The sequence below is a fragment of the Acanthaster planci genome, linkage group LG16 (assembly GCF_054643075.1).
Source record: "Acanthaster planci isolate LZ-2023a linkage group LG16, COTS_SCS, whole genome shotgun sequence".
NCBI lineage: Eukaryota > Metazoa > Echinodermata > Asteroidea > Valvatida > Acanthasteridae > Acanthaster > Acanthaster planci.
Window position 1 is genome coordinate 9,861,912 of NC_141792.1, and position 14,736 is coordinate 9,876,647.

The 14,736-nt window shown below is 43.3% G+C and overlaps 1 protein-coding gene across 10 annotated transcripts in view; it reads right to left on the minus strand.

The window, feature by feature from the left end:
- Window positions 1-14,736, minus strand: part of LOC110982690 (spermidine synthase-like) — a 35,342-nt gene that overhangs the window by 9,349 nt on the left and 11,257 nt on the right. For 3 of the 10 annotated variants that reach the window (XM_022241292.2, XM_087147304.1, XM_022241293.2), the window contains exons 2-4: window positions 4,820-4,974; window positions 2,539-2,659; window positions 1,238-1,330 (exon numbers count right to left, since the gene is read on the minus strand). In XM_022241292.2, coding sequence (XP_022096984.2) covers window positions 1,238-1,330; window positions 2,539-2,659; window positions 4,820-4,974 — 369 coding nt within the window. Of the gene's footprint in view, window positions 1-1,237; window positions 1,331-2,538; window positions 2,660-4,819; window positions 4,990-5,285; window positions 5,392-5,424; window positions 5,564-7,164; window positions 7,275-10,810; window positions 10,935-13,616; window positions 13,789-14,736 lie in introns of those variants that run through there. The other 7 variants (XR_015428009.1, XM_087147303.1, XM_022241295.2 and 4 more) reach the window with 6 other exon arrangements.

Genomic DNA, 14,736 nt, shown 5'->3' on the forward strand with positions numbered 1-14,736 from the left:
TATTGAACTGAAAATGAGGTAAAAGCTTTAGGGGGGGAACCTGAGTGTAAAAATGACAGTGACGAAATAAAAGTTCAACGTAAAATTCGTGCCAGTTTTAATTTAGAATAGTTTAAAATTTGTGATAAATTTAATTAGATATCAATGTTTAAAATCATATTTAAAGAACTGAAAGTGAGTTTTGGAATCAAAATAGTCTGGTACTACCCCATTCAACAGACCACACTGAATATGACAGATTCAGGGAACAAGGAAAAAAAATTGCTTCCCCATGAGTAAGGTCTACCGGGACCAAAAACATTTGTTGTGCTTTGGTGAATGGTTGGGCAGTTTCTGCAGCCTCAGTTTCTGCCTTTGTGACATCACTGCTCCATTCAATAAAGACCCCAAGGCTGGAGTTGGTTCATCGACGGTTCAAAAATGGTGAAATATAAGCGGACAATTTCTTGTCATCCCCAAAATAAGTGAATTATTAAGTGTGCCCAAAATTTGTGGTTGCCTGCAATGAACCAAATGGTTACTTTCCAGTAGAAAATTAAAAGAGAAACGACAGAACAGCAACAGAGAGAGATCTTGCCGAATAATTAGTGAAAATGATACTTGTCCGTGCTGTAATCTGCAAAACATTGTCTCTCCCAGATGACGTAAGCATCCAATCCGATTTCACAGTTTTTGTGGACAACCAGTAGCTTCAACCTGTTGCTAGTTACAGCTTTAACATCACAAACATAACATGTTCCTCGTTCGGTTCACAAAAACACACTCCTGTTAAGGGCTAAGCTGTAACAATTCACAGCCTTGTGATATCGCAATCCTGAGATGGGGAATCACACAAAATCTACACCATGGTGCTTCTAGGCTGTGAATGGGCGTTGGCAAAGACAGATTGTTCATGGACCTCTTTCCTTTGCATTATAACACAATATACATGTATGGCTGGCACACGTCTGATGATACACTCGCTACACCTCAAAAAAAGTAAAACGCTGAGTACCGCGCCCTGTAAACTTTCACTTACTGTTCTTAAAATTTACTCCATCTTGCATGACTGAGTTGAAAAAAAGGATATCTCGGGAAAGAACGGGTTATTTATACACATGTACATTGTAAAGCAATATTGGCAGAAAAAATGAGGCCTTTCATCGCCCTGCAGCAAACTAACAAACTGACCAATAACGGTCAGGGGTAGCAACATGTTTATGTACACATAACCATCCAAACAAGGACAATGTCTTACCTCGTCAATTTCGCAGAGGGTGATCTGTTCCACCTCGGGATGCTTGGACAGTTCACGGATGACGCCCCCATCCCCACCGCCGACGATGAGCACCTGCAAGGCAGCGAGGGAAGACAGCCAATTCAGCAGTGGCCTACCCTGCTTTGGGGGCTTGATGAGTTGGCAAATTAGTAGGCCCAAAAGTTTACACAAAAATTTCTCGATCACTTTTATAATTTCATTATTTCAAGAACGGATGCACTTAACAACGCATTTCTCATTCCTGTAAACTAGGTTACAAGGAAGGTTTATTCAGTAATATCATGACCAGTCTTTGAGATCCTCAAAAGGGAATGGGTAATTCCAGAAAATAGGGGTCCATTTTTTTTCATGTCCCAGTCACATTTGTAAGTTCAGAACACATTTTCTAATTTCCAAGAGGAATAAATTACCTGCCAAACAAAATAGTAACAGTTTTGAAATCAATTCCAGTGATACTTCCATGCCAAGTAAGAGAGGTCAGATGTAACAGGGACACAAAAATGTCACACCTTTGGCCCCCTAATTTCTCAAATTACCAGAATATCCTTCCGTGAAGCATCTGCAATATATTTTCATCCAGCATTGGGGGCGGGGAAGGAATTTGTGTCTGGTTTGTCCAAGATCTTTTGGTGTGAGAAGTTTTTACTGGCTCATCAGAAACTTCTGAAAAGAAACTGGTATTTTACAGATCGTGGACTTCAAATAATCAAACAGAGGAACATATACCAATAAATTAACACACCCTTCAAATGATTGAGCGACCAAATACTAGTTACAGGCCTCCAAAGAATCTTTCTCATAAAGTGGACCCAGACATTGTCCATAAAACTGTTTTGAGGGGGGGCAGATGTGGGTGCTGCCAGCTTTGATAGAACTGTTAACATAGTGGACAAAGTCTGGTCCCTTCAGTAAAACCCATCAAGTTTTGAAATGGCTCATTCACACGTATTTCTTTTGATTCTATTTTATTTTACATGTACGTACATCCAACAGTGTAAGCAGCAAGTACAGGATGATTGGACATGTAAATGACAGCAAAGAACACCATGAAACAATGTCCAGATTTAGAGATGGGAGGAAAAATCCTGGATGAATATTCATGGGGGAATTTAACCAACGGAATCGGGCAGGGACTTCAAAACTAAGTCCACGCCTACCCAGATGTACAATGTAATTACAAAACTTCAGGTTGTAGAGAGGAAAGTATCTCTGTGCCTACCTAAATCTCCTAGCAATGAATTGGAGGGAGGGTTTTTAAGAAAGGGCATGGTGACACCTACTTTCTTGGGGTTAGGGTGGCATGCCATGGGCACATGAGCTATCATCTCTTGGTAGCCAAACTCGTCCTTCTCTGCGCACTGCACATCTCCATCCAACACCAAGAGTTTCCCGCTGTTTTTACTGCAAGAGGGGAAAGACAACGAAAATTCTTGACATGAACAGAAACACCTTGTGGGAGAAACTGTTTCAACGTGCAGTCCTCCTGATGTGAGGCATGCAAGTTACCCTCTGTGTTTCACTGTAATTGTATCTTAACCCATTTAAAAGATCCACTCACTGTACTTTTATGATGATTATGAGTGTGAAATTTGGAACAGGACAATAAACAACTCCTTTCTGTGAGCTCTTAAAATAGCTATAATCACGACTGTCCCCAACAGCATCAAAGAGACATCTAACTTCTAGGAGCCACCTTGCCTAGGTCTCAGTCCCAGCCTGGAAAATAAATTTTGCGCTCGGCCAACTCACAATCCTAGAAAAATCCAGGTGTGCTTTTTCCCACATGCCTGTGATTCTCAAAATAGAATGACTAAATTCACACCCATAAACCTCAAGCCCCGAGCTTGAGTTTAAGGCCTTCAAGCACAGCCCCCAAACCCAACTCTGGTTACAGTGTACATCCAAGCGTACACTTGTCTGTCTGGTTCATTGAATCCACATACAAAATGCCCTTTGGATAACAACCATACCAGGTACCTGGAACTACAAAGTACCTTGTCCATGAAAAGTTTTCATCCTCCGGTTGATTTGTCCCCGATGAAATAAAAAATTCACCAATTACAAACATGAGCACGTTGGGCAAACAGCTGTTGCAATTCACAAACCACATGCCGCAGGTTTTTAGCCTTTTCAAAATGATTCTGCCAGTTCTGGCCAACCTACTGGTAACTGATGGCACAGTGCATTGTACCGTACATTCATACATGATGAGACTACAAAGAAAATACGCAAAGTACGCCTAGCCTGATCGAGGTGTTTCACTGTGCATTTTTTTAATAAAACAGTATGCACACTTTCTGCCTGCACTAGCTGATGGCTCAGCATTGCATGACGGTACAAGATGAGACTACCGTACAAAGGAAATATACGCACAGTACACCTAACCTCTTAAGGCAATTCACTACAGATGTATTTAGCTGTTCCCAATCTCAAATTTAAGAAGTACATGTACTATCATTTTATCAATCCACTTCTTTTCAAATACAGATCATGATGGAATAGTAAAAAGCGAAGATTAAAGTTGCGGAATTTTGGGGGAAAGAATGATGCAGTATTCCAACACCTGAAAGTGTAAAACGGCAACAGACCAAGTTCTTGGGTTACAACCATGACCCAAAAAAAAAACATCACTGTAAAACATCTTGGGGATTTCCTCCAAAAACTGGGAACACAAGATGGCAGCAATAAAGAATCGAAGGCGTTCAGGTGGTGGGTTGGCAGCTGCTTAAGTTTCATGTGACCAAGTTGAACTGACCAATTAAGTCTTATCTCTCGACTCTCGGTGACAATGCAGACATGACAATGGACGATTCCAACCACAAACAGTGAAATGAAAGACACAATGTGGATGTTCTTTATTTTAAACATGTTAAAGGGATCTGCAAACATTCCAAACATATTGGCAACAATATCATGGGACTGAAATTCCAGACCAAGTTTGCTGGCATTTTGCCAATTATGGATCATCAGTCAGTATTGTTCAGAACTAAAAAAAAAAAAATTATTTAGCAATACCAAAGTACCATCGAAGCCTATACAGGGTGAACGTGTAGAAACTGACACAGAACACTATCTTGAAAACTAGAGCTAATCAGAATTTTCAGCATCATGTCAATTCTCAGTGACGTAGAATGCAGGCAATTCACAGGAGAGTGTGCCATCAAGAGGTCGCAATGGAAAGGCCTTTTTTTGCAGTGCACTGTGGGAAACAGTTGACAAAATTCTATTTGTCAGCTGCGCACAGTAACTCGAATTATTCCCAATGTTTGCTCATCAAGAAAGAAGATTCATCAGAGTATTTTGAGTTGCAGTGACTTGCTTCTTTTTACTGCTTCTGTTTACTTCCCCAAAGTTGTCCGCGGCCATTCTCTTCATGACCGTAAACTCAACAAAAATGGCCTCTGCATGACAACTTCTTGGTGGTGCAATGTATTGTGAATTGCCCCATTAGCCAAGTTGACCTCCTTAGTTTTGGAAGCATTTTGGTCATAGACCAATGCAGTCAGAAAGGGTTCGACCGCAGAGACATAATCCTCATTTTGGCAGCCCAAGATTGCTTACCTTTTGAAGATGAGCACCTCTTGATATTTGGTGGTCTTTCTGAACAGGACCTCCTCCACTTTGTGGCAGTAGACCTGGCCATCCCAGACGTCGTAGTACCACCCATCCTTCATGAAGGAGCGGCCCGTCTCCATCTTCCCGATGATGAAAGTTGCCTGCCAATGAAAAGACTGACAAAATAAAACTTGAATTTCTATTCAGCGTTTCATCCTCACTTCCACCTGGGTGGAGTTTTCTACCTGAAACTGGTCAAACTACCTGGACAGTGCAGTGCGATTGACAGTTAGCCTGAAAATGGGAAATTCTCTTCATATTTTTTTTCTCTCTTCCCAGGAAATCCATTTTCATTTCACAAAGCTTGAAAACCTTTTTCACAAAAGAGTGCAAAGATTTTCACCCAGTTTCGCACGATTGGGAAAAGATTTTCAAAAGGTTTTTTTTCTGCAAGCAAGAAAACATTTCATGCCTTTTCACACGATTGGAAAACTATTTTCACGGCTGGTAAAATGTGTGCGTGAATACAAAAGTGACTTCTTTTCACAAAATATCCCTTTCAACTGCCCGGTAGAGTACATATACGAGTACAAAAAACAAATGGCACATACCGATAACCTTTGCATGTCGACCCCACACGTGACTCTTTCCGAAACAGAAGGTACACTGTATGCAATATACACGTGTACACGTACAGGAATATCGGAGCAGAAACCCAAATGAGCGTGGGTGCACTGCTGGTCGCGGTGAGGCGCACAGTGGAGGACCTTTTAAAGTTTTGGCAAATGTTTAATGACCTGGTGCCTGGAAATGTGGGCGGGCTTCAACAATCTTCATATCAAACTCAAACAGTATTAATGTGTCGATGACGTCCTGCTGATCAAGGGTTCATGAAACTTTCGTACACGTGGGATGCAGTGGCGTGACTGGGGTATACATGTATCTTGGGGAGGGGGGCAACTTGGAGGGGTCCACATTTTCTAGAAGGGGAGGGGTAAAATCAATGGGTCCAGTCATAGTTAAAAAACTGGCCATTTTTCCCCCTTTCTCTAATCTCTGAGCAGGTGGGGAGGGGCTACAGAAATGGCCTTCGAACAAGTGCAAAGTGTGCTACTGCAGATGCCTTTTAAAGCCAGCTCTTCTGGTACACTTGCTAACTACATGTACAGGTGGGTCATTCTATAAATTCGGGGACCAAAAGTGTGACATTTTTGTGTCCCCTGTTGCACCTCAACTGTGTCATTTGACACTGGGCATACATGTATGTATGCAATGCAATTTGGCAAATTTGCATTAATTCTATCACTCTCCCAACTTAGAGAAATGGTTCTAACCTTACAAATGATGTGTCAAATGTGACAGGGACTAGAATAATTTGCACCCCTAATTGCTAGAATTACCCATGTCTGTGTCTACTCTTGATCCCTGCAATTATCCATTCCGACCTGACCTTTCTGCATCGACGTGTAGCTGCGCGGCCAGGGAGGAAAAAATTTCCCCCATTCACATACTGGTACCCTACATACATGGACATGCAGCAGTCTCCATAACCTTCCCCGGTACCCACCCTTCCCCACCCCGTACAAATGAACAAGTAAAGAAGAGGAAAGAAAGAATAGTCAAAGGGCAAGCAACAGGGCAATGGGAAGCGATATGATCATATATCACCAATAGAGGCTTTGCACAGTAGCCATCTTGCAGGCATTTCCTTTGTTTCGCAGTTAGACCTCCTTTGTGCTGATAACCCAGCGGAACAAAAACAATCGCCTGCAAGATGGTGGCCATGCAAACCCTCTATCCGCTTGAAGGCAAGTACACGTTACATTTGAATTGATGCTCGTTCCACCACCAATGGTTTGTCAGTTTGGCCCCCTTGCACAGAACACTTCACCATACTGGCCGGGGACTGTGTATGACTCCAAGGCCCCTAACCCCCTGGGGTGTATGTAAAATCATACTGAAATTGGAGGATTGAGGGCTATCAGGTTTAAGACCTATCTTAACTGATATGACTCCAAGGTCACCAAAGGCACATATCCAAACTGATACATGCGTAAAAGTGGTCTTAGCATCCTTATCATGGTATCACAATGATCAGTCATTGCAAATTTGCTCGGCCGAACAATGAAGACCCCTTCACCTCTCTGCAACCAGGGGGTACCATGGTATCACCTACGGTACCCTGTTCTGCTGTCCGTGGGAACACCGGTCAAGCTGGTCAATGCATTGGGCACTGGCGTCTGCATGTGCTCAGTGCACACATCCGTTTGCCTCACTGAGCAGACGAGCAGGCTATGGCTCTGACTGACCACTGCTCACACCGACTGAGCAGCACTCAACAACTAACCCACCTGGCATCTCACACAATGAGAGGGGCGATTAAGGCCAAATGCACCGCATCCAAATGTCAAACAGGCAGAACTTTTATGGCATTTCATCCAAATGGCAACATTTACATGTACCATGTGCGGCTGGTTCAGCATCACCTCAGACATGACTATATGTACATGTACATGTACACACCTTTATACTGTACGTGTATATTTACGTGACTTTAACCCCTTGACGACAGGAATTTTTTTCCGAAAGCCGACTGCAAGAATTCCGGCCTCGCTTGGCCACAAAGGCCACCTGCCAAACCGCAAATTCTTGGTTTGTGGCCCAGCGTGCACTGCTCGCTTTGAATTACACAGTGAAAAGGCTCATTGTTCAGTGGCATGCGGCTCTACTCACGCTTCCACATTCCCATTGCCTCCTTTCAAAGTGAGGACTATTGTGAAGCTGGTGATTATGATGCAAATTCAGTCTTTTCATTTCTTGGCTACACACAAAGGCCAATCACCATATATACAAGAGCCAGGGTCTGCCTTCTTTCACCATGTTCGCTCGAGCGTGGGTCGAGAATAATAGCTGAAAAGCGGGCTGAGGATCTCAATTTTTACGGCGGCTCTTACCATCTTCCGGCGCGGAGGGGTTAAAAGTACTAATACGCTGATCTGGAAGGTTACATGTATTTTGACTTGTGGCTTTGCAACCTGCACCACCGACAGCGGTTTTTAAAGCCCCAAAAGTTCTCCATTTCTCTCAACTGGGGAAAAAATCAACGAGGCTATCACTGATGGCCTCTTCTGATGTCAAAATATGACAGTGCCAGATTAAAATCAATAAAAAAGGGTCAAGCGAGGTCGTACGGAAGATAATGAGTTAATCTCCCCATCCCCCCATCAGGAAAAGTCCCCCACTCCACTCTCAGCATGATATGGTACATCGTACCATGCATGAACCAATGATAGGAATAAAACATGTTCACTCTCCCCCTCCCATCATATGCCCCAAACCAGATGTTCATGCCATAAGCCGGCTGATCAGATGGGCACGGATTTTAGTTTAGTAATAAATGCAAGTTCCCCACAATCAACCAACAGAGAAAAAAAACAAAAGGGGGAGCTGGATGGTTTGTATCACTTGGGGGCACGGTTACATGTATGTACCGGCAAATACATGTACATTGTAGTCTTGAATTACCTCTGACGTGTTTCACTTTTGGACATGCGGTGTTGGAATGCTGAGGAATCATTGAAAAGGGAGAGGGCGGATGGGTGCTTTTGAGCACACAGGGGTATTTTAAATTCTTGTCAACAGTGGCGGAACGGTTTTAAAAGTGCGGGGGGGGCAGGCCCCAACCATTAGACTGAAAAGAATATAATTACGAAGTTGCACTGTACCACCAACGAAAGGGATAACTATAGTACCTTTTCAAAGGTGGGAGGCAATGTCCCCCCCTCCCAGTACTTGGCTGGATTTTAGCACTCTCTGATCCGACTTTTCCTACTCAGAATTTGGCATGAAGTGAGCACTTACAGATCGAAGAACAAGTTTCTGCCTTGGTTTCATTTTCTTGAATCCCTCTCGTTTGATATTTGAGGGGTTGGGGTGGGGGGGGTTGTTTTTTGTTTTGTAACTGCCGTGACAAATATAGGGGGAAGAGATCCTTGGCACGTTCACCCTTGTGTAAAAAGTAAAAGAGGACATTTATTTCCCCCCCCCTTCACTCAACTGCAACGAGCAATTCACAAATTACACTTTAGAAAGCATGTCATTTAGAAATGCTCATGAGGTACCTGATGAAGCTTTACCTACACGTCCTTTTCAAACCAAGAACAAATGTACACTGTGTTCAATTTCGCCACGCGTGACAAGTTCCGTAAGCAGCGAGGCAAATACCGGTAGGCTTATTTATTAGCCCACTGCAAGGCCAATGTGCAACAGATGTGCTGGCTAATGTTGAAACAAAGCATTCAAGTTTCACTATCAATTAAATACGGGTACATGTATGTCAGACTACGACTGAAGACACAGCACTGGCATACCATCCCTGGGGGACGCCTTCCCCCCCTTGCCATTTTTGGGGGGATAGCCATAGGATCATCCCCTACCCCAATTTTTGTGCCAGGCAAAAATAAAACTGCTACCGATGATCATCAGCCTCATGCAATCAATTAAGAGACAGTAGTAGTAAAAAGGTACATGTACCTCTTACTCAACAATACATCAGCACCAGACCGAGTACTACTTTTACGACCGAGAAAACACTGCAACACACTACAACAAACGCAACTAAAAGCCAAGCTCTAAACTAGGTATCTTCAGGGGGATAAGTCCGGAGAAAGTAGAGACACAGGAAACAAACTTCTCAGCTTCATAAGAGACAAAAAGGACAAAGAGAATATTTTTGAAATGCCAGAAAGCAATCAAACCCTAGAAACTAACCAAACTGACTAAAACCAAAGACCTCACGTTGAAGATACTTAAAGAAACTAACAACAATTATTTAAACCGATTAAAACAAAATCAGGCACAAAAGCCAATGCAGTGTGTGAATAGTGGAACATATTGTACGTCTCCAGTCACCTTATCTGTTTATCTAGAACAAGGAAAGAACTTTTTTTTGGGTGTATTTAAACTGCTGAAACTTGAGACAACTTTTACATGAAACGGCCAAAAACAGTGGTCAAAACCCCTCAAAAACTGCAAAGCAAAGGAAGGCCACCAAAAAAAACCATTTTACACAAAAATCAAACAGAAAACCAGCGACAGCATCCAACAGAACTCACCATCAAAAGCACTCAAGCATAAACAAGCAAAGAAAATAAAAGACTAGAAAAGTATATTCCAATCACAACATGGAGACACAATATCATCAGGATAAAAATGCATATTGTTGTGGTAGAACCGAAACAAGTGCTTCTAAAAATGATCTAACCGAAACCACTAAGTTCCCTTCAAAGTTAACCATACGAGCAGTAAATTTCCAATAGAAGACACCTGTTACTGCATTAACTTGGAACTGGCTGCGGTGATAAAGGCAAAACACTAACCCTTCCATGAACCTGCCGCATCTTCTGTGCACTGGACATGACTTTAATACAGAAGGCTCTGCTATATACTCACTAAGTATGTACAATGTACATGAACACGTACCAGTGCGTATATACACTAACTAGAGTAGAGTGGCCACGAGTCACTTATCGACATACATTAAATGGGAACGACACACATGTACGGGTAGGCGTAAAGGCAAGCAGAAAGGCAACTTTAGATAAGCAATTAAACATGTCTAGACTCAACGACCATCACATGTTTTAAATCAGAGTAACAGATTCTGGCTGTCTTCATCAGTCAACAGAGTACCATATTGGACCGAGAAAAGAGCCACCTTTGGGGCCATTTTGTTGTTTTGTTGTTACAATACATTAAAAACTTGCGATAGTCTTTCGAAGGGATCGGAACTAGAACAGTTGCCTAATAGTAACAGGGATGAGATTGACCAACAACAAAACCAGCTGAAAACAGCTGAAAAAAGGCATACAGAAGCTGAACTGGGAAAATCTCCTACACTTTTGTAAACAGCCAGCGAGGAAAAAAAGCTGAAATCCAAAAACAAGAAGGCTGAAATCAGCTAAATATCTGAGAAATCTCACCCCTGTAGTAACTTACATGTACCTGTACCAAGTCCACAGCAGACCAAATTTCGGTGCGGATGTTACAAATGAAAGGCAGCGATGGAACGGTGGCGTGCTCGCCACAACGCAGGCCTGCACGCTTGGGGTTTGTGAGGTCAAAGTCACAGGGGCAGAGCTTACCCTCAATCTCCGCGAGAAACTTGGCAGTGCTATTAAAGGGGCACCTGCATGGACAATAAAAGAGGCAGCAACTACAAATTCACTCTGCTACACGTACATGTACTGGTACATCCTCACCGCATCAAACCCACGGCTGTCCACAGCAATGCTGGACAAGGAAAAGAAGCTGTAAGCTGAAACAAATAAGAACAATCATCTATTCACAAGCAAAACTGGTTGCAGGCTAAATAACCCTTCAGAGGCAGCGTGATGACACTTCAGAGCTCTCATCTGAGGTACGTGTAGATGCATCATCGGTCTCATACCGCTGGCTCATCATCAGGTGCGGAAGAAGAGTCCGATATCTCCGATGAGACATCACTGTCACTGCTGACATCCGTGAGGAGATTGAAGCTCGTCCTCAGCATCACAGAACTCTGGAAGGCGAGGCGGAAAACCAACACATGCTCCCTCTACTCCATGATGAAATGGCGGAGAGGAAGGAGGAAGGAGAGGAGGGCAATCGGCCTAGGCATCCTCTTCCATATCAAAGGGAAATACATGTATTAGAATGTATCTGTACTTGTATCGTCTGAGTACCGATACATGTGCGTGTATGTATGTGCTGACCCAAGCTGCCGGACGACAAAGATTATATCTCCCACCTGCCGGACGACTTCCTTAGGTCTTTCTTCCCCTTTAGCTTTACATTAATATCCGATGGTATGGTATCTTGTTGGCTACCAATATCTGATCACCTGGATATTAAACGACTGAACTCTTTCAACTCTGTGGTAGGCCCTCGTCTTCTCCTTCTGTCATGCCACTTCAGCCAACTGCTCTACCTTCCGGGAGGCTTCCTGGAAATGTTGTTCAAGCTCCTGAACCTGGGTGGTTTGGGGACAGTCTTGCTTTTCTTCGTGGAACTCTGGTTGGTTGAGGAGGTCCACTGGGTATGAGGTTCCCCGGGGTACATCAAGTGGCATGGAGCACAACCTGTGCTTACATGTGTAGTTGGATTTCTGATGCGGTCTGAGGTTTCCCAACATCGACAACAGCGTGCAATTAAACTGCTCCATCATCACATTTTCTTGAAGTCTTGCTTTTGGTATGTGCGGTACCTGGCAGATCACACGGCTAAAACTAATGACCTAACACACACACCGGTACTTCTCATCATATTGAATGGATACCTGCTTTTGATACATGTACATGTACATTAACAAACAAATTGGCCAATTTATTACACTCATTATGGTCAACTCCGTGTAGTAACAAATGAGGTGGTTCATGAATTTTCCTAATACATGTACACAAAACAATACCTCCGGGGGAACTTATTGAAACTCAATATTGCGTATGACAATTCAAACAATCGTAGTTGAACAACAGAAACGTCTTGACAAAACTTACCACTGACTAGACACACTATTATAACTGCAGTAAGTACGGGTAGCAATCTGAAACCGGAGGGTGAAAAGCATTTGTTCTCAACACTACTGGCCTTTCCATTGATGGGCCAGGGCAAGTACAGTGTAGCTGAAAGGGGCCTTTGTTGGAGGGGGAGACTTCATGTACGGTACATGTACCCTATACAATTACTTCTCCAAAATTTACAGTGAATTTGCCCTGGACTGGCCCACATGCTAAATGTGTGGGTGGGGTTTGAGAGAAATACTCCATGTACACAGCCCCAATTTTGTTTTCTTAACGGGGGACTCCGACGGGAAACAAAGGTGGAGCGGCTGGGAGTGAATGTCACACCAGTCATTTAAATGTTGCCGCTATCCACTATCTAAAAAGGGACCTCAAGTTTCCATCCCATGCCAAAGCACGGCACCCTCCCACCAACCAGCGAATAAGGGAGAGGCTGGCGCAAAATAGACTGCACATGTGCGTTTCTGAAGAGGAGGGCCACTCGCGCTCAGCACATGACCATGTTGGCTCACGGGCCAGCTGTCCCTCCCCCCAATGTACATCACCATCTCTTGTTCACAAGTACAAGTACCCAGTAGACACATTACACATGTGAGCATATCAGTTGATACAAAAATATGTAAGTTTTGGGACAACCCTCCACCCCCACCCCACATTGTCAAATGATACCTTGCACCCCACTCCTTTCCACCTTTTGCTGTAGCTTTTCCATTGGATTCTTTGGTAGGTGCCCTCTCTCCCCGGCCCCTCCCCTACCTGTCTCCCCTAAAACACAAAACCTGGCAGAGCCCACAGAATCATTTGCAAGCCAACGGGGCAAGGTTTGTGCACACTAGACTGAAAACCAGCCGTGCACACTTCACATTATGGGGATGCACAGCGTGCATGCCGATGTCTGGTATCTTTCACTTTCCCCTGATGACATGTTTCATCACCAAACGGATCCTGCTTAAAATGACAGATCACAGCCCTGAGATGCATCGTACATGTAAATCCATCGACTGTTGTGATATGGGTTAAGTGAGATCCTACTATAGTGCATGGCATCCACACCGTTACAGCTAGGAAAGTTGCGAGTTGGAATATCGGGACACGGATGCCCATTTGTACCTGTACCGGTCGTCATTTTTGGAATCTCTGAAGCTTCGGGTATGGGGGAAAAAACAAGAAAAAAGTTTCAGACAAATCGACAGAGCAAAGTTGTTGGGAAACTGTCCATACCAGAAAATGATCGACATACACACCTCTGAATCCGTGTCGGTATCTGTTGTCACGGCACCTCCCTCAGCCACCTGCACTGCTCCTGCCAAATTCACTTGTGTACCGTAAAAGGCCACTTTTCAGCCAAATGGACATGTACATCAGAGAACCTGCAATGGCTTTTCAAATGAGGCAATGCTCTGGCACTGTATCTGGGTACAGACACACCTCCCAAATACCCTGGGAACTTCAACAAAGGCACACCAAACAAAAAGGCGCCAGACTCCAGTGCACACCAACGCGTAGTTGTGCGTCTACAAAAGCCACCAATAACTACCCTTCCATCATTTGCCGAAGGCTTAACTACAAGTATTTACACCTACAACAGTGTTTCTTAACACCTTCAAGTGTACGTAAGTGTACGTAAAATGTCAACATTCATGTCACGGCTATTGTTCCGCTATATTTCCATTTATTGGTAATTCCAGAAATTAGGGAGTCCTTTTTTTTTCATGTCCCTGTCACATGGGTTCAGAACTCATTTTCTACTTTCCAAGAGTGTTGAATTAATGCCGGCAAAAATTACCGGCAAAACAAAAAGTAACGGTTTGAAATCAATTCCGGTGATATTTCCGAGTCAAATAACAAAGGTCAGATGTAACAGTGACACCAAAATGTCAGACTTTTTAGACCCTGATTTTCTGGAATTACCCATGTACGTGTTCCTAGCTCATGCCCTCTGGAACAATATCAATACACGGGAATGCATGCACTTCACGTTTTGGAAACCGCAGAGGAAAAGTACACGGAACTCCCTAATACTATTACTAATACCTTATTTTGAATTTAGTAATTTGCTTCAAATAAATTAGTAATTCGTCAAAACGAATTTGTGTAAGGTTGAAAATTTCATTGGCACGATTTGGCTTTCGTTGAGACCTGGTACTCTGAACGACACGTTCATGTCATTTCACAGTTTAGTTGAATGCTTTATTGTAAAACAAACGTTAGTGCATAGCTTTACAAAACATTGACAAAAAGAAGAAAGAATTCAGACAAAAGAAGTGGCTCTCTTTGAGGGGAATACACTATGATCGACAAAGTGCTACGGCTTCAACACAGTACACTGTCGGGGATTGCAAATGCAGTCTTGATATACCGGTA